General features: G+C 41.0%; 2 protein-coding genes across 3 annotated transcripts in view; both read right to left on the bottom strand.

Annotated features, from left to right (window-relative positions):
- dchs2 (dachsous cadherin-related 2) overlaps positions 1-7,829 on the bottom strand; it is a 48,559-nt gene extending 40,730 nt beyond the window's left edge. For both annotated transcript variants that reach the window (XR_009064281.1, XM_057844705.1), the window contains exons 1-3: positions 6,789-7,829; positions 4,444-4,982; positions 1,459-1,726 (exon numbers count right to left, since the gene is read on the bottom strand). Coding sequence is in view for 1 of the 2 variants with exons in the window: in XM_057844705.1 (XP_057700688.1) it covers positions 1,459-1,726; positions 4,444-4,982; positions 6,789-7,667 (1,686 nt within the window). In the remaining variant the exon portion in view is untranslated. The remainder of the gene's footprint in view (positions 1-1,458; positions 1,727-4,443; positions 4,983-6,788) is intronic.
- Positions 7,830-14,216: 6,387 nt separating this feature from the next.
- Positions 14,217-19,949, bottom strand: LOC130919907 (lecithin retinol acyltransferase). The gene is made up of 2 exons (XM_057842538.1): positions 19,442-19,949; positions 14,217-16,148 (listed from the first exon to the last, which is right to left on the bottom strand). The coding sequence occupies exons 1-2, from the start codon at positions 19,934-19,936 to the stop codon at positions 15,993-15,995; spliced, it is 651 nt and encodes a 216-aa protein (XP_057698521.1). The 5' UTR covers positions 19,937-19,949; the 3' UTR covers positions 14,217-15,992.
- Between the last annotated feature and the right edge of the window lie 357 nt (positions 19,950-20,306).

The raw sequence follows: 20,306 nt of genomic DNA, 5'->3' as shown, positions 1-20,306 counted from the left end.
CAATATAGGAGCATCTGCTATTGATTGACTAATTGTCTGCCATTGACAGCTCTTGATGTCCAATCTAGTTGATATTGGAGGGCTGACAGTGAATGCACAAATGTTCTATTAGAAACTCATTTCAATTGACGGCAGAAGTATGAAAAGAACTTTCACTGCACCTAGCAGAATGGCCTTCGGGCGGCCATGTTGGTAAGGGCAACCTTCCCAGCAAAACCAGTGCATAGACATTAAAATCAAGTCATAATTAGCTTTTTTATCAATGTTGTAGCATCCACTATTGACCCATTGTCTGCCATAGAGGGCGTTAGACGTCCAATCCATTTGAAGCCAGAGGGATGGCTTCGTTCATTCGCTACCGACCTCCCGCTACAAATGGATTGGACTTTTACTAAGTGATAAACTCATTTCAATTCATGGCAGAATCACGAAAAGACCTTTAATTGCCCCTACCAACATGGCCGCCGTGAGGCAACGTTCCTATCAAAGTGAATGCATTGACATTCAAATCAAGTCATAACTAAATTTTGAAAGGATTATTTAATCAATATAAGAGAATCTGCTATTGATTAACTGTCTGTCATTGACGGCGCTAAACGTCCAATCGGTTTGAAGTTGGAGGGCAGGCAGTGAAGGCACGAATGTTCTGTTAGGGTGGCCACGTTGGTAGGGGCAACCTTCCCATCAAAATCAATACATACATAGCCATTAAAACCAAGTCATAATTTGCTCTTTATCAATGTTGTAGCATCTGCTATTGACGCCTTGTCAACCATTGATGGTCCTAGATGTCCAGTCCATTTGAAGCGGGAGGGATGGCTTCGTTCATTCGCTGCCACCCTCCCGCTTCAAACGGATTGGACATTTGCTAAGTGATAAGCTCATTTCAAGTCATGGCAGAATCCCGAAAAGACCTTTCATTGCCCCTACCAACATGGCCACCCCGAGAAGGCGTTCCTATCAAAGTCAATGCATTGACAATCAAATCAAGTCATTACTAGATTTGTGAAAGATTATTTAATCAATATAAGACTCATTTCAATTGACAACAGAAGTAGAAAATGACCTCTCACTGCCCCTACCAGAATGGCCTAAGGGCGACCATGTTGGTAGGGGCAACCTTCCTATCAAAATCAATGCATGGACATTAAAATTAAGTCATAAATGAGCTTTTTATCAACGTCATAGCATCTGCTATTGACTCAGCGGCTGCCAATGACGTCACTAGATGTCCAATTTGTTTGAAGTGTGAGGATTGGCAGAACGTACATTCACTTTGGCTAACCAATGAACAAAAATAACGAAAACTGACATTAGTCTGAGCTGTGTTAGCTTATTCCGTTTTTTTGTTTTTGGTAGTTCTTCTTTTGTGTTTGTATTTTCAGCAGCCAATGAGGTAAGAGGCATGACTTGACTTTGACACCATTTTGCTAACGCGATGACGCGAAGTGGACATACTTGCAAAAAACAGGTTCCGGGGGCGGCGTGTTCCGTCACCGCGGTGCGGTAGAGACTCTGCCGGAAGACCGGCCGGTTGTCGTTGACGTCGTCCAGCAGGAGGGTGACGGTGGCGGTGGCCGACCTGGCCGGCTCCCCTCCGTCTCGCGCCACCACCAGGAGGCGACACGTCTCTGGCCCCGCCTCCCGGTCCAGGAGCGCCACCGTGGTGACCAGGCCGGTCTCTGCGTCCACGCCCACCGGGCACTCTGACTCCGGGATGAAGTACCTGATGTTTGGGGCGGGAACGATACCATACAGTTTGGGGCAATTCTGGATCCTTTCCTGTTGATTTTGGGGCATTTGCGGGTCACTTCCTGTTGATTTTGGGGCATTTAGAGGTCATTTCCTGTTGATTCGGGGGTATTTATGGTCCCTTTCAGTTGATTTTGGAGGATTTACGGGTCACTTCCTGTTGATTTTGGGGCATTTACGGGTCACTTCCATTTACAGGTCACTTCCTGTTGATTTTGGGGCATTTACGGGTCACCTTCTGTTTATTTTGGAACATTTACGGGTCACTTCCTGTTGATTTGGGGCATTTTTGGGTCACTTGCTGCTGATTTTGGGGCATTTACGGGTCACTTCCTGTTGATTGTTGTGTTGATTTTGGGTTACTGACCAGGAAGTGACCTATAAATGCCCTAAAATAAATGGGAAGACTTCTTGTGTTGATTTTGGGGCATTTAGTGGTCATTTCCTGTTGATTTTGGGGCATTTACGGGTCACTTCCATTTACAGGTCACTTTCTGTTGATTTTGGAGGATTTACGGGTCACTTCCTGTTGATTTTGGGGCATTTACGGGTCACTTCCATTTACAGGTCACTTTCTGTTGATTTTGGGGCATTTATTGGTCACTTCCTGTTGATTTTGGGGCATTTACGGGTCACCTTCTGTTTATTTTGGAACATTTACGGGTCACTTCCGGTTGATATGGGGCATTTTTGGGTTACTTGCTGCTGATTTTGGGGCATTTACGGGTCACTTCCTGTTGATTTTGGAGGATTTATGGGTCACTTCCTGTTGAATGTGGGACATTTACTGGTCACGTCCTGTTGATTTTGGGTTACTGAACAGGAAGTGACCTATAAATGCCCTAAAATAAACGGGAAGACTTCTTGTGTTGATTTTGGGGCATTTAGGGGTCATTTCCTGTTGATTTTGTTGAATTTATAGGTCACTTCCTGTTGATTTTCTATCACTTCATATTAATTTTGGGCATTAGTGGGTCACTTCCTGTTAATTTTGGGGCATTTATAGGTCACTTCCATTTACAGGTCACTTCCTGTTGATTTTGAGACATTTATGGGTCACTTCCTGTTGATTTTGGGGCATTTATGGGTCACTTCCATTTATAGGTCACTTCCTGTTGATTTTGCGGCATTTTTGGGTCACTTCCCGTTGATTTTCCATCACTTAATAATTATTTGGGGGCATTAATGGGTCACTTCCTGTTGATTTTGGGGCATTTATGGGTCACTTCCATTTAACGGTCACTTCGTGTTGAATTTGGGGCATTTATGGGTCACTTCCTATTGATTGTGGGGCATTGATGAGTCACGTCCTGTTGGTTTTGGGTTACTGAACAGGAAGTAACATCTGGGAAGACTTATTGTTGAGTTTAGGGGATTTCTGGATCACTACCTGTTGATTTTAGAGCATTTATGGGTCACTTCCTGTTGATTTTGGGGCATTTATGAGTCACTTCCATTTATAGGTCACTTCCTGTTGATTTTGCGGCGTTTTTGGGTCACTTCCCGTTGATTTTCCATCACTTAATATTGATTTGGGGGCATTAATGGGTCACTTCCTGTTGATTTTGGGGCATTTATGGGTCACTTCCATTTAACGGTCACTTCGTGTTGAATTTGGGGCATTTATGGGTCACTTCCTATTGATTGTGGGGCATTGATGAGTCACGTCCTGTTGGTTTTGGGTTACTGAACAGGAAGTAACATCTGGGAAGACTTATTGTTGAGTTTAGGGGATTTCTGGATCACTACCTGTTGATTTTAGAGCATTTATGGGTCACTTCCTGTTGATTGTGGGGCATTGATGGGTCACGTCCTGTTGATTTTGGGTTACTGAACAGGAAGTAACATCTGGGAAGACTTATTGTTGAGTTTAGGGCATTTCTGGATCACTAACTACCTGTTGATTTTTAGAGCCTTCACAGGTCATATCCTGTTCACTTTGGGTTACTGAACAAGAAGTTGAATTTGGGGCATTTCAGATCAATTCCTGTTGATTTTCTGTCACTTCCTATTTCTTTTGGGGCATTTCGGGATCACTTCCTGTTGATTTTACATCACTTCCTGTTGATTTTGAGGCATTTATGGGTCACTCCCTGTTGGTTTCAGGTTACTGAACAGGACGCGACCTGTAAATTCCATATAATGAACAGGAAGACTTCCTGTGTTGATTTTGGGGCATTAACGGGTCACTTCCTGTTGTTTTTGGGGTATTTACAGGTCATATCCTGTTTATTTTGGGTTACTGAAAAAGTTTAATTTCGGCATTTCAGATCATTTCCTGTTGATTTTCCGTCACTTCCTGTTGATTTTGGGGCATTTACGGGTCACTTCCTGTTCATTTTAGTGCGCTTCTGCCTTACTTACTGTCTATTTTGAGGCATTTTTGGGTCACTTCCAGCTCAGAAACCCAAAATCAAAAAGGTTACTTCCTGTTTATTTTGGGTTACTGAACAGGAAGTGATCTGTAAATGCCCTCAAATGAACCGTAAGCAACCTTTAAATGCCCTGAAGTCCGAGAAGGCTTCCTGTTGATTTTAGGGCATTTACTAGTCACTTCCTGTTTATTTTGGGCTACTGAACAGGAGGTGACCTGTAAGGTCAGGAAGATTTATATGCAGAAATCTCAATTTGGCAAAAGAATGACTTAGGCATTGATGCTGTTTGGCTAACGATGTATTGTCTGACCCCTACCTGACGTCGGCGTTGACTCCCAAGTCAGAGTCCCGGGCCTCTACCCGCACGACCGAAGTCCCCTCTGGGACGTCCTCGGAGACCCGGACCAGAAGCCTATCCTCCTCAAAAACAGGCGAGCAATCGTTGACGTCCGTCACCCGGACCGGAAAGAGCGCCTCGGAGCTCAAAGGGGGGCTCCCGAAATCCGTAGCCAGGACCCTCAAGCGGTAAAGATCTTTCTCCTCCCTGTCCAGCAGGGCGCCCACGCGCAACGCGTAGAGAGAGCGGTCGACGTGCTCCAGAAGGAACTTGCCCTCGTCCCCCTCCAGCCGGACCGACGGCGCCTCCCCAGGGTCGTCCGGGTCCGACACGGAAACCCTGGCCACGTAGTGTCCGATCTCGGCGGCCTCGGAGACTCCTCCGTCCTCGCCGAGGAAAAGCGTTTCGATGACGGGGCCGTTGTCGTTGACGTTCTCCACCGTCACCAGCACCAAAGTGCTACTGGACTCGGGCGGGACGCCGTTGTCTCTGGCTGTGACCATCACCTCATGGAAAGCCTGCCCACAAGAAGGAACGTTCATGATAGATGTCCAATAAATGGCATCAAATAGACGCCCATCGTTGTCTTTAATATGAAACGCTGCAAGAGTTCATGTAAACATCGGTCTCATGTGTGACGTAGGGACAAAATTTGTCGCAGTCAGTGACGTTTCCACAGTTAAATCTTTGGTTATCAGCGTCCACATGATGGCGCCACAAATGCAGAATTCGCACATCTTCACTCTGGAGGGAGGTTTTTAAGAACCCTCGTTTAAATGTGCGTGTGGGTGATAGACCAAACCGTTAAAAATGTGTTGCCAAATACCATGTTACGTGTAGACATGGCCTTCGTCAAAAACAAATATTCATTTTAAGACTATATATTAATATATTTATAATATTAATAATATTCAACAAATATTCATTAGTCCAAACAAAGTGATGATATTTTGGTCCAAATTAATGGTGAAAAATTTCCAAATATTGATCCGAAACTTTGCTCGAAAATGATAAACATTTGGCTTATTGTTTTTAAATTGTTTCATAAATTTTCTTATTCACGTGTTATTTTAATTTGTTAAATTTTTTAATTTATTTCTATTTTTTTTAGTTTCATTATTATTATTATTACTCATTATTATTTTGAATTCTAAAGGGAAAAAAAATAGATGATGGTAAAAAATTTCCAAATTCTGAGCCATTTGGCTTTTAAAAATATATATAAATTTTCCTATTAATTTGTATTTATTACTTGTATTTTTTAAATTTACTCAGATTTTTTTGTTTCATTATTATTATTATTATTATTATCATCATTATTAACATAGAGATTATATTTTGGTCCTAATGGATAGTAAAAAAATCCAAATTTTGAACGTTTTTTTTTTTTTTTAATTATTTAATAAATTTTCTTATTAATTTTTACTTATCTTTAAAAAAATTATTATTTTTTTTGTTTCATTATTGTTATTATTATCATTATTATTAACGTTTGGCTTAAAAAAAATTGTTAAAATAATTTTTGGCCCAAACATAGTGATCATATTTTGGTCTAAATGGATGGTAAAAAAAAAAATCCAAATTCTGATCCAAAATTTTGTTAGAAATTAACATTTGGCTTATTTTATTTTTTAAATTTTAAAATGAATTCTTAATTATTTTTTAACTATGTATGTGTAAATATATATAAATATATATTTATTTTTTCTTAAAATTTATTTGTATCTTATTATTGATTTTTTAAAAAATGTTAATTTTTGGTCCGAGCAAAGTGATTATACAGTATTTTGGCCCACATTAATGGCAATTTTTTTTTTCCAAATTCTGATCAAAAACTTTGCTTAAAATTGATTAAATTATTATATATTATATATATATATATATATATATATATATATATATATATATATATATATATATATATATATATATATATATATATATATATATATATATATATATATATATATATATATATATATATTATTCTTATTGTTTGGCTGAAAATGTTTGGTAAAAAATTTCCGAATTCTGATCGAACATTTAGCTTGAAATTGATTCACTTTGGACTGATTTTATCATTATATTTTTTAAATTAATTACAAAAAATATATACAGTATACAGTATATTATTATAATTTGAAATTTTGTAATTTTATTATTATTATCATTGTGATTAACTTTTGGCTTTAAAAAAAATCATTCTTGGTTCAAACAATCAGATTATATTTTGAACCAAATAAATGGTTAAATATGGCCAAATTTTGATCTCAAATTTTGCTTGAACTTGCCTTTACTACTGAGCGTTTTTTTTGGCTTAATACCTGAGTTTCAAAATCCAGCGGCTCGTTGAGGTAAAGCACCCCGGTGGTCTCGTCCACGGAAAAGAAGCTGTTGTCACTCTGCCGCCGCTCCACGCTGAAGTTGATCCTTCCGTTGTCGCCCGCATCCGGGTCGACGGCGGAGACCCGGCACACCGATGTCCCGACCGGAGCGTTTTCCAGCACGGACGCGATGAAGCGGTCCGGCTGGAAAGCGGGCGGGTTGTCGTTCTCGTCCAGGACCGTCACGTTTACCCGCAGCCTCCCGATCCGGGCGGGGACGCCGCCGTCGAATGCCTCCACGGTCAGGGCGTAAAAGTCCCGAGCTTCTCTGTCCAGCCCGCGCTCTAAAACCAGTTCCAGATCCGAATCTTGCGGCTCCAGTCGGAAGATCTCCCCGGCGAGGCTTTCCGATATCCGGTACCCTCGCACGCCCCGTTCCCCCTCGTCCCGATCCCGTGCCCCAGGCAGATGAAAGCGGGCGCCGGGCGGGGCGGCCTCGGACACTTTCAGCTCTGCTTCCTCCGAAGAGAACTCGGGCGAGTGGTCGTTGACGTCCTCCACGCGGACGCGCACCCTGACCACCTCGCCCGCCAGGGTGGCGGCCGCGAATTCGTAGCTCCCCCGGGTCTCCCGGTCCAGGACCGTCGCCGTGGAGATGAGGCCCGTATCCGGGCGGACGTCCAAATCGCGGAAGACCTGCGAGTCGCCGCTCTCGGAGAGCAAAAAGCCCGCCGCCGGCTCGCTCAGGGCGGCGGCCAGGTCGCCCACCACCGTCCCGGCGGGGAGCCCCTCCGGGATGCTCAGGGTCAGCTCGGAGACACGCGCCCTCAAGGGGGCGCACAGGAGCACCAGCAGCAGGACCACGCGACCACACACCATCTTTAAAAACAAATACAAAATTCCTTCAATCAAAAATCAACACAATCAATTGATAAATGTCACTCATTTTTCCCCCAAACAAATGAACTGAGAAATATAATAAAAACACACACAAAAAAAAAGAATCAAATACTATCATTTTAATCTGGATTAAGATCACCTCCGCATGGGGCGGAAAGACGTTCTGAGGCACTACGCGCTCCACGACGAGCTTCCCTGTGGACTAGGCTTAGCCCCACCCCTCCCTGGCCCCGCCTCTTACTGCTAATCAAACCGCCACCTGGTGCATTGAGAACAAGACAAAGGCACAAATCTTACATGAACCCCTTTTAACATCAAAAAGTAGGGTTGTTCCTATCATGTTTTTTTGCTCCTGATCCGATCCCGATCGTTTTAGTTTGAATATCTGCCAATCCCGATATTTCCCAATCCGATTGCTTTTTTTTTGCTCCCGATTCAGTTCCAATCATTCCCGAAAATTTTTCCCGATCATATACATTTTGGCAATGCATTAAGAAAAAAAATGAATAAAACTCGGTCGAATATATACATTCAACATACAGTGCATAAGTAGTGTATTTGTTTATTATGACAATAAATCCTCAAGATGGCATTTACATTATTAACATTCTTTCTGTGAGAGGGATCCACGGATAGAAAGACTTGTAATTCTTAAAGGATAAATGTGACTTTGTAAATTGTGACTAAATATTGCCATCTAGTGTATTTGTTGAGCTTTCAGTAAATGATACTGTAGCCATGGCCAAATGCATGATGGGAAGGGGAACCATGACTGTGTGTAGTGCTACCAATTGATATATCTTCTCTGCGTTGGGAAATAAATTAAAGCAGGGGTGGGCAAACTATTCCACAAAGGGCCGCAGTAGGTGCGGGTTTTTGTTGCAACCCAATAAGACGACTCATTTTCACCAATCAGCTGTTTTAGAAGTGCAATCAGTTGATTGCAGTCGGGCGCTTCTCATTTCTGCTGAAACCTCATTGGTTATACTATCGGTGCTGGGTCAGTTGGAACAAAGACCAGGACCCACTGCGGCCCTCGAGGACCGGTTTGCCCACCCCTGAATTAAGGTGTTAAGAAAAAGATCAATTGCTGCCTTCCTTTCCCACATTGCTTCCCATGATATTTCTAATCGTAAGGAGAGGGATTGTAAGGATTTAGCCAATTAAAAAAAGGCACCAAAAGCTGCCAAAATTCACTCTACTCATTTTACGCCGCCATGTATCTCTCTATATAGGTAAAACGGCGCCATTACAGATTGAGCGCGACAATGCGTGAGTGGGTCGTGCAGCGCATGCATTAATTGCGTTAAATATTTTAACGTGATACATTTTTGAAATAATTAATTACTGCCGTAATCGGGATAAATTCGATAACCCTACCATAAGCCTAAACTAAAGACTCTGGATGAGTGTAACATATTATGTATGTAATGTTAAATACAATTAGAAAACAATTTAATTAAAAAACATATATATATTTAAAAAAGGCATGGCCGATATTTTTTTGCCGATTCCGATACTTTGAAAATGACATGATCGGACCCGATCGATCGGCATCTCTATCAAAAAGTATCGGGGGAATAAATAACATTATTTTCAAGCTATATAAGCAGCTACTGACCAGAGGATGCTACGCTAACGTTTCTTAGCTGTTGTCTTGATGCTATTACAGAAGAACAGTTTAAGGCAGGGATGTCAAACTCATTTTGGTTCATAGACCACATTCAAGGCACTAAGATCCCATGTGGGCCGTACTTGATGCCATTGACAACCATGTATGTCCAAATTTCCCATTCATTTTCAATGGCATTTACATTGCATTGACGCCCATGTACACAAATGCCATTGACGGCCATGTATGTCGATTCTACTGATGCCACTATACTTGCATTCCATTGACGCATACTGTGCAGTGGTATGAAAAAGTATCTGAACCTTTTGGAATTTCTCACATTTCTGCATAAAATCACCATCAAATGTGATCTGATCTTTGTCAAAATCCCACAGATGAAAAACAGTGTCTGCTTTAACTAAAACTACCCAAACATTTATAGGTTTTCATATTTTAACGAGGATAGTATGCTAACAATGACAGAAGGGAGGCAAATAACTAAGTGAACCATCACATTTAATATTTTGTGCCCTCCCTTGGCAGCAATAACTTGAACCAGACGCTTCCTATAGCTGCAGATCGGTCTGGCACATCGATCAGGACTAATCCTAGCCTATTCTTCCCTACAAAACTGCTGTAGTTCAGTCAGATTCCTGGGATGTCTGGCATAAATGGCTGTTGAAGGGAAAAGGTACCGTTCTCACACACACCAATTTATTGTTTGCATTAGTCTAACACATTCATCTAACTATAGTTTAGGCAAACTTCACTCAGTGCCCTTGACACAGTAAAGTTAATCACCTTATCGGGGCTCCTGAGGGGGAAAAGGAAAAATGGTACCATTTCTCGTAGGCACCGTCTAACTGTTTGCATTACTCGAACACACGCAATATAATTAACCAGGGAATAGTATCATTTCTCATATTTACTGTAGGACTGCACCCAATATAAAATAAATAGCACACCATAGTTTAATGAAAAGCAGCATAGATACACAACGACGTCTTATCATAGAAGCCCAACATATGCGTCACGAGCAAGATTGACGCACCAAAACTTGCAAATCAGTTCTGCAAGGACAAAGCGCTCTTTGTCCTAAAACAAGTAGAGCCAGCCCGAATAACAAAGTTGATAGCGGGCGCTTGTGACGTCAAGACCAGCGTCGGTCGCTGTCCCAACCACATCCCATCCACGCACGAACCTAAACCAGAGAGGGATGATCCCAAAGCAATGCCCGGACACACCTTTGGCCAGCCCACGGACTTAAAAAAAACACTGGACACTGAGATAAGACAGATTTTGCTGCTCGGAAATATTTGCTATGTAGCCTAGCTTTGGATTCAGCATTGTTCCCTCCGTCGTCTGTTTTTGCCTTGTTTTTGACCATTGTCGACGAATAAATTGTCAACCGGTGAGTCTTCTTCAAACTTTTGAAACATGGAGTCAGTACAAAGGGTTAAAATAAGAAGAGAACGCGCGAAGTTCCGCCTTCCCGATCGGCACTTGTTTTGGCTGTCGCTGTTTCCGTGCGGCTTGACAGGGGAGACGAATTTCAACACTGTCTTTAGGTCATGCTACAACATCTCAATGGGGTTCAAGTCTGGACTTTGACTTGCCCACTCCAGAATGTGTATTTTGTTCTTCTGAAATGATTTCTGTAGAAGTTCTGTGTTTTGGATCATGGTCTTGTTGTGGCATGCATCCTCTTGTTAGCTCCAACTGTCTGACAGACGGCCTCAGGTTTTCCTGCAAAACCTTTGACATCATCTTCCATTAATGATTGCAAGTTGTCCAGGCCCTGAGGCAGCAAAACAGCCCCAAATTATGATGATCCCTCCACCATGCTTCACGGTGGGGATGATGTGTTGATGTTGGTGAGCTGTTCCATTTTTCCTCCACACATGACGTTGTGTGTTACTCTCAAACAATTCAACTTTGGTTTCATCAGTCCAAAAAATATTTTGCCAAAACGTCTGTGGAGTGTCCAAGGCCTTTTTGCGAACATTAAATGAACAACAATGTTTTGTACACCATTCTTGGCCATAGTTTGACATATAGCTGATGAGAGATATTGGACTGTGCCAGTGATTTCTGTAAGTCTTTAGCAGACACTCTAGGGTTCTTTTTTTTTTACCTCTCTGAGTATTCTGCACTGAACTCTTGGCATCATCTTTGGTGGACGGCCACTCCTTGGGAGAGAAGGAACAGTCCAAAACTCTCTCCATTTGTAGACAACTTCTCTGACTGTCGATTGATGATGATCCAGACTTTTAGAGGTGGTTTTGTATCATTTCCCAGCTTTAAACAAATCAACAATTCAGGTCTTCAGACAGCTCTTTTGACTGAGCCGTGATGCACATCAGACAATGCTTCTCATCAAGACATTTCTTACCAGGTGTGTGTTTTATAGTGGGCAGGGCAGCTTTAAACCACTCATCAGTGATTGGGCACATACCTGACTTAAAATGTTGGGTAAAATTGGTTTCAATTGCTCTTTAAGTCTCCATAGGCAGAGGGTTCACTTACTTATTTTTCCCCCTTCTGTCATTGTTTGCATGCTATCCTCATTAAAATATGAAAAACGATAAATGTTTGGGTGGTTTTAGTAAAAGTAGACACTGTTTTGACATCTGTGTGATTTTGACAAATATGAGATCACATTGATGGTGATTTTATGCAGAAATGTGAGAAGTTTCAAAAGGTTCAGATATTTTTTCATACCTCTGTATGTAAGTCAATGCCATTGACGGCCATGCATGTCCAAATTTCCTATTCATTTTCAATAGCATAAAAACCTGCGTGACCTAATCACCAGGAAGTGTCCCGGAAATGTCACCAAATCAATTGGAAGTGACCCGATATCAACAGGAAGTGTCCCAGAAATGTCCCCAAATCAACAGGAAGTGATCTGTTATCAACAGGAAGTGACATATCAACAGGAATTCCCCCCGAAATATCACCAAATCAACAGGAAGTGACCTGATATCACCAGCAGGTGTCCCCCAAATGTCCATGAATCAACAGAAAGTGACCTGGTATCAACAGGAAGTGTGCCCAAATGTGCCCAAATCAACAGGAAGTGTCCTGATATCAATAGAAAGTGACCTGTAACAGAAATTGTCTCCGAAATGTCTCTCAATTAATAGGGAGTGTGCCCAAAATATCCCCAAATCAAACAGGGCGGGTCTTCAATCAGGCAAAGGATGTTTAGTTATACTGTTTTGTTGCTTAGCAGGCAGGCATAGCACTTTCAGTTGTATTGTATTGTAGCCTACGTGGACAATAGATGGAAATTGTTTGTTTATATTGTGTCACATGACATTACAGTCTGTTAAATTTAAATGTACATCTCAAATAATTTGAAAATTTACACTGTCATTGCTTGCAAAGCATTAAAAGTAGTAGCAGGGGTGGCGTGGGGGGGGGCCTATAATGGTCTCTTGTCCCCAGGCCCCTGCAAGTCTGTTGACAGCTCTGACATTTTGCATCGGGAGAAAAACTTTTCAATTAAATTTTTCATCAAGTACTTTTGTACTTTTACTTGAATATTTTTTTAGATACTTGTACTTTTATTTAAGTCATTTTTTGCCCATGTATCTGTACTTTTACTTAGGTAAAAAATATATACTAGTGTATATAATAAGTGATTCCTTCTTCCGCCACTGCTTTTCAGTAACAGTTAACAACAAAAATATCAAGTTAATGGATAAATAGGGAAGGTTTCAGACTGAGATAAATGAGTGGTGTGTGACGCCCTCTGCAGGCCGCTGCATATAGCGCAACTCGGCAATATTCAAATGTATCATAACGCTATGTAAATATCCCAAATTAAGACACGGACACGTGCATACAAATAGAAAATAATAATAATAGTAATGTAAATATATAATCAACCAAAAGTTATTGAAAAAAAAAAAAGTAAATTAAAAATATACAGTACATTCATTATACCTTGTAGAAATTCAATAATTTTAATACAAAATATGAATTGATGTAGAGACACAATATACATCCATATTCTATGGAAAAATACAGGTTAAAGTAGAAAAATGTTGACCTTCCGATTACAATATTGCAATATTAATGAAAACAAATGTTGTTTATTTAAAAAAAAAAAATCTGTATCAACAGAGTATAGTCAATTAAACGTCACGAAATATGAATAAAAAAATCCAGTGTATTTGAATCATGATACATGACAAATGAAGGTTGTTGTTTTTTTATGAAATTAACAAAAGTTGTTGACGATGACAGATGTCACGGGTATACGTCTGAACTGGGAGGACTGGCAGTAAATCTACAGGAAGTGACCCAGGAATGCTCCAAAATGTACGACAAGTGACCCAAAATCAACAGGAAGTGACATGCTAATGCACCAAAATGAATAGGAAGCGACCAGAAATCTATAGGAAGTGAGCCAAAATGTGCAGGAAGGGACCAGGGAGTGCCTCAAAAGCATCCGAATGTAACACAAAATCAACAGGAAGTGACCCGGAAAGGTCACCACTTTATTTTGGGTCACTTCCTGTTAATTTTGGAGCATTTCTGGGTCATTTCCTGTTTAATTTGGCGTAAACACGGACCACTTCCTATTGATTTTGGGGCATTTACAGATGACTTCCTGTTGATTTTGGAGCTTTTCTGGGTCACTTCCTGTTCATTTTAGGGCATGTCCGGGCCACTTCCTGTTGGATTTGGTGCATGTGTAGGTCATTTCTTGTTGATTTTAGGGCACTTCTGGGTCACTTCCTGTTGATTTGACGTACATCTGAGTCACTGCCTAATGATTTGGAGGCATGTTCAAGTCACTTCCTGTTGATATTGAGGATTGTCCGGTTCACTTCCTGTGGAATTTTGGGGCGTGTCTGGGTCAATTCTTATTGATTTTAGGCAAATGTTCAGGTCACTTCCTGCTGATTTTGGGGCATTCCTAGGTCACTTCCTATTGATTGTAGGGCATTCTGGGGCACTTCCTTTTGGATTCGGGGCATTAACAGGTCACTTCCTGTTGATTTGGGACATGTCTGAGTTACTTCCTGTTCATTTTGAGGCATTTACAGATCACTTCCTATTGATTTTAGGGGAGTGTTCAGGTCACTTCCTGTTGATTTTAGGGCATTTATGGATCACTTCCTGTTTATTTTGGGGCATTCACAGGTCACTTCCTATTGATTTTGGGGCATTTACAGATCACTTCCTGTTGATTTTGGGACATTTCTGGGTCACTTCCTGGTGATTTTTGGGCACGTCCGGGCCGCTTTCTGTTGATGGACATTTCCTGTTGATTTTTGGGCATGTCTGGGCCACTTCCTGTTGGATTTGGGGCATTCACAGGTCACTTCCTATTGATTTGGGGGCATTTACAGGTCACTTCCTGTTGATTTTGGGGCATTTCTGGGTCACTTCCTGTTCATTTTTGGGCATGTATAGTCACTGCCTATTGATTTTTGGGCATGTCCGGGCCACTTCCTGTTGAATTTGGGGCATGTTCAGGACATTTCCTGTTGATTTTTGGGCATGTCCGGGCCACTTCCTGTTAATTTTGGGGCAAATATGGACCACTTCCTGTTGAATTTGGGGCATGTATAGTCACTGCCTATTGATTTGAGGCATGTTCGGGTCACTTCCTGTTGAATTTGGGGCATGTTCAGGACACTCCCTGTTGATTTTGGGGCTTGTCTAAGTCACTTCTTATTGATTTTGGGCATGCCTGGGTCACTTCCTGTTGATTTTTGGGCATGTCCGAGCCACTTCCTGTTGATTTTAGAGCATGTCCGGGCCACTTCCTGTTGATTTTGGGGCATGTCTAGTCACTGCCTATTGATTTGAGGCATGTTCGGGTCACTTCCTGTTGAATTTGGGGCATGTTTGGCTCATTTCCTGCTTATTTTGGGGCAAATATGGACCACTTCCTGGTGATTTTGGGGCTTATATAGTCACTGCCTGTTGATCTGAGGCATGTTCAGGACATTTCCTGTTGAATTTGGGGAATGTCGGGGCCACTTCCTGTTGATTCTAGGGCATGTCCGGGCCACTTCCTGTGGAATTTGGGGCATGTTCAGCTCATTTCCTGTTTATTTTGGGGCAAATATGGACCACTTCCTGGTGATTTTGGGGCATATACAGTCACTGCCTTATGATTTGAGGCATGTTCGTGTCACTTCCTGTTGAATTTGGGGCATGTTCAGGACACTCCCTGTTGATTTTGGGGCTTGGCTAAGTCACTTCTTATTTATTTTGGGCATGTCTGGGTCACTTCCTATTGATTTTGGGTGAATGTTTGGGTCACTTCCTGTTGATTTTGGGGCATTTACGATTCACTTCCTGTTGAATTTGGGGCATGTTCGGGTCCCTTTCGGTTGATTTTGGGGCATATTTGAGTTACTTCCTGTTGAATTTGGGTTACTACAACTAAAGTGAGCTGAGAATATCTCAAAATGAATAGGAAGTGACACAAAATGAACAGTAAGTGACCTGTAAATGCCCCAAAATCAACAGGAAGTGCTCCCAAAACCAGGTTAGTGCTCTGGTTTCAGTGCCAATGAATGAAGATTTTTTAAACAGTGACATGACACCTTTTGAAAAGAACCCTTTTGGTATATGGCCATATACTGTATCAGCATTTGGTTATATTGTCACATTGCTAGTGAAGGTGGTTTCCTCCTCCATGTTTTAAAGTAGGAAGAAAGAGTTTAGGCGGCCATCCAGATGGTGAAGGACAGCAAAAGCGTGGCCAAAAGGGGGGCGGGAGTAGCGCAGCCCAGGAAAAGCAGGAAGGCCGCCCCGCACAAGGCCGTCAGGTATGAGCTGGTGCGGCTGCACACGATCTTGCGCACTGTCGTGCAGAACTGCCATCAGAAAACAAAAAATTAATCAAAGCCAAGTTTTCACCCCTCAAAAAAATAGTCATTAATAAATACATTATCACGAAAGAATGTATTCGGGAGAAATAAAAGTTATTGAGATTTGTATTTTTACATTGATTTTTGAGGTATTTTTTAGTCAATTCCTGTAGATTTTGGGTCATTTTCAGGGCGCTTGCTATTGATTTTGAGTCATTTTGGGAATTAATGGGGATATTCTTTGTTAAAATTTTGGTTATAGCATAAGTTTTTTTTAACCCCCCCCCCCCCCCTCCCAGGAAAATATAAAATAAATAAAAATCAAGACTATAACAGTCCTGTTCGCCTGTACCTCGAAGGTCTGATTCCCCCCCCCACCACCCTTACCCCCCTTTAATTGCACTTTTTTGGGGGCATTTCTTTCTATTATTTTTTGATGTTTGTGAAATTTGAGATTTTTTTTTTTTGTTGGTGTTTTTTTGCTGGAATTTGAGGGCATTTCTGAGTCACTTCCTGTAGAACTTTGGGCTTTTTGGGGCATTTCCTGTTGAAATTGAGTCATTTTGGAAATGAATGGGAATATTTTTTTGTCAAATTTTGGTTGTAGCATAAGTTTTTTTGACCCCCCCCCAAAAAAATAAATAAATAAAAATAAAAACTATTACAGTCCTGCTCGCCTGTACCTCGAAGGTCTGATTATTTTCCCGCTGTTTTCTCAGGGTTTCCCCCCCCTTTTATTGCACTTTTTTGGGGCATTTTTTTCTATTTTTTTTGCTGTTTCTGAATTTTGAGATTTCTTTTTTGTGGTTTTTGCTGGAATTTGAGGGCATTTCTGAGTCACTTCCTGAAGAACTTTTTGGGGCATTTCCTGTTGAAATTGAGTCATTTTGGAAATGAATGGAAATATTTTTTGTCAAATTTTGGTAGAAGCATGTGTTTTTGGCAAAAAAAAAAAAAAAAAAATCAAGACAACAAGTCTTGATCGCCTGTACCTTGACAGTCTGATTTTTTTTTCACTGTTTTCTCAGGATTTTTCGTAAACCTTTTATTGCACTATTTTGGGGCAATTTTTTTTCGATCATTTTTTGTGGTTTTCCAATTTTTAAAAAATTTTTTTGGTTTTTGCTTGGATTTGAGGGCATTTCTGAGTCACTTCCTGTAGATTTGGGGGCTTTTTGGGGTACTTCCTGTTGAAATTTAGTCATGTTGGAAATGAATGGGGATATTTTTGTCAAATTTTTGTAGAAGCATATATTTTTTTGCAAAAAAAAAAAAAAGTCCTGTTCGCCCGTACCTCAATGGTCAGATTTTTTCCCGGTCCCGGTTCTCGTTTTTTTCTTAACTTTATTGCAATTTCCAAGTTTTTCGACAATTTTTTGTGGTTTTCCGATATTTTAGATTTTTTTTTAGGTTTTTGCTGGGATTTGAGTGCATTTCTGAGTCACTTCCTAATTCACTGAGTCATTTTGGGAATCAATGGGGGTATATTCTTTCAAATTTGGGTAGAAGCATGTGTTTTTGACCCAAAAAAACACAACTGCCCCACTCAGTAGATCTGTTGTGATTTTTTTCACTGTTTTCTTCTGATTTATTTTTACATTATATCACCTTTATTTTAGCATTTTGAAGGTTTATCAACTATTTTCCTGGTTTTCCGATTTTTCATGATTTTTGAGAGCATTCCTCAATCAATTCCTGTAGGTTTGTGGGCTTTTTTAAGGTACTTCCTGTTGATATGGAATCATTTTGGAAATGAACAGGAATATTTTTTGTCAAATTTTGGAAGAAGCATACATTTTTTTGGCATATAAACAAAAACAGACAACCAAACAAAAACAATCCTGCTTATGTGTACCTCAATCGTCTGATTTTCATTTTTGATGATGGGTTTTTTTTAACGTTTTTTTGACTTTTTTTGTGGTTTTTGATGGCATTTCTGAATCACTTGATGTAGATTTTGGGGCTCTTTCAGGGCACTTCCTGTTGATATTGAGTCATTTTGGGTATCAATTGGGATATTTTTGTCAAATTTGGGCGTATTTGGCACAAAAAAAACCCATGACTGCTCCACTCACCTGGTAGGACTGATAAATATGGTCTGATTTCTTTCAGTGTTCTCAGGATTAAAAAAAAAAAAAAAAAAAAAAAAAAAAAAAAATTAAATCACACTTTTTGGGACAATTTTCAGGTTTTTCAATTATTTTTTGCGGTTTTCTGATATTTTTTTTCTGTAGTTTTTGCTAGGATTTGAGGGCATATCTGAGTCACTTCCTATTGATTTTGTGGCTTTGTTGATAATGAGTCATTTTGGGCATCAATGGAGATATTTGGGTAGAAGCATGTGTTTTTGACAAAAAAAAAAAAAAAAAAATCAAGACCACAACAACCCCTACTCAGTAGGTCTGTTGTGATTTTTTTCACTGTTTTCTTAAGATTAAAAAATTTTTTTTTTACCTTTTATTACTTTTATTTTGGCAAGGTTTATCAACTATTTTTTGTGGTTTTTCATGTTTTTTGCTGGGATTTGAGGGCATTTTTGAGTCAATTCCTGTAGGTTTTGGGGCTTTTTAAAGGTATTTCCTGTTGATATTGAGTCATTTTGGAAATGAACAGGGATATTTTTTGTCAAATTTTGGAGGAAGCATACATTTTTTGGCATAAAAACAAAAACAGACAAACAAACAAAAACAATCCTGCTTATGTGTACCTCAATCGTCTGATTTTCATTTTTGATGTTTTTTTTGTTTTTTTTTTTACGTTATTTTTTATTTTATTTTTTTTTTACGTTTTTGTGGTTTGCAAATTTTTTAGATTTTTTGTGGTTGATATCTGAGTCACTTCCTGATGATTTTGGAGCTTTTTAAAGGCACTTTCTGTTGATATTGAGTCATTTTGGGCATCAATGGAGATATTTGGGTAGAAGCATGTGTTTTGGACAAAAAAAAAAAAAAAAAACAAGACCACAACAACCCCCACTCAGTAGGTCCGTTGTGATTTTTTCCCCACTGTTTTCTTAAGATGAAAAAAAAAAATCTTTTTTTTTTTTTAACCTTTTATCACTTTTATTTTGGCAAGGTTTATCAACTATATTTTTTTTTTTGGTTCTCTGATTTTTGTGGTTTTTCATGGTTTTTGCTGGGATTTGAGGGCATTTTTGAGTCAATTCCTGTAGGTTTTGGGGCTTTTTAAAGGTATTCCCTGTTGATATTGAGTCATTTTGGGAATGAATGGGGATATTTTTGCAGAATTTTGGTAGACGTGGCAAAAAAAATAAAAAAATAAAATAAAGACCCGTTCACCTGGTAGGTCTGGTAGCTGATGGCCATGCCGTATCTGCAGTACATGACGTAGTGCTCGCAGTTGTACCAGAGCAGACTGTAGGCCACGGCGCCCAGCAGCTTCTCGGCCCGCTCGGCCACCCGCTCGCCGTCCAGCGGCGGCTGCTTGCACACGTCGTCCGTGCGGTTGACGAGCACCGGCGACCCGTAGGCGAAGTCCCTCAGCGAGTCCACCCGCACGCTGGCCACCTTGGCCACCACGCCCAGAATCAGCCGCCGGTTGGTCACCGCCTCGCCCACCGCCGCCCGGTCGCGGGTGAGCGCCGGCAGAATGTCCGGGATCAGGTGGGCCACCCGCCCCTCGCCCAAGTAGATGCCGAAGTGCGTAAAGAGCGTCCGGGGGACCTCCAGGAGGTCGCCCCTCTTGAAGCGGGAGGCCTCGTACCCCGAGGAGGGCTCTTCCTTCTTTTCGCCGCCGCCGGCGAAGAAGAAGCTGAGGAGCTGGTAGAGGAACATGCTGGCTAGGACTCGCGTGTGCGTACGTGCGCGCAAGCCCCCGGTGGCGCTTTTATGGGCGAGGATTAGCCCGCCACCCCCCAAAAAAAGCTTTTTCTAAGAACTCCGTGGCCGCTCCGGAATGCGAAATCGGGGGTTCTTTCGTCAGGTATTAAGGTCGAGGCGGGAGCAAATCCTCCTTCCCCGTCCGTGCCGATAAACCGCTTTTGTTGGCCAAATCTCAGCGTTATTCAGCACAAAAAGGTGCTATGAAAAAAAATGACTGCACACATGTCATTTTAATGGCATTTGACACTCTATTCTGGCTGTCGTTATTCCACCCAAAAAGATTTGCATCAAAGGAACGCCCACTTTCCCCTCCAGCATTCTG

The sequence above is a fragment of the Corythoichthys intestinalis genome, chromosome 8 (genome assembly GCF_030265065.1).
Source record: "Corythoichthys intestinalis isolate RoL2023-P3 chromosome 8, ASM3026506v1, whole genome shotgun sequence".
NCBI classification, from domain to species: Eukaryota; Metazoa; Chordata; class Actinopteri; order Syngnathiformes; family Syngnathidae; genus Corythoichthys; species Corythoichthys intestinalis.
The sequence above is the reverse complement of the archived record's forward strand: the minus strand, read 5'-3'. Positions and strand labels throughout refer to the sequence as shown.

What these genes read in the sequence shown, in the direction of transcription:
- LOC130919907 (XM_057842538.1), bottom strand. Translation starts at nt 19,936, where the DNA reads ATGTTCCTCTACCAGCTCCTCAGCTTCTTCTTCGCCGGCGGCGGCGAA. An exon ending in TCAGCTACCAGACCTACCAG is followed by an intron (nt 16,149 to 19,441) that starts GTGAACGGGTCT and finishes TTCTGATGGCAG; the next exon opens with TTCTGCACGACAGTGCGCAA.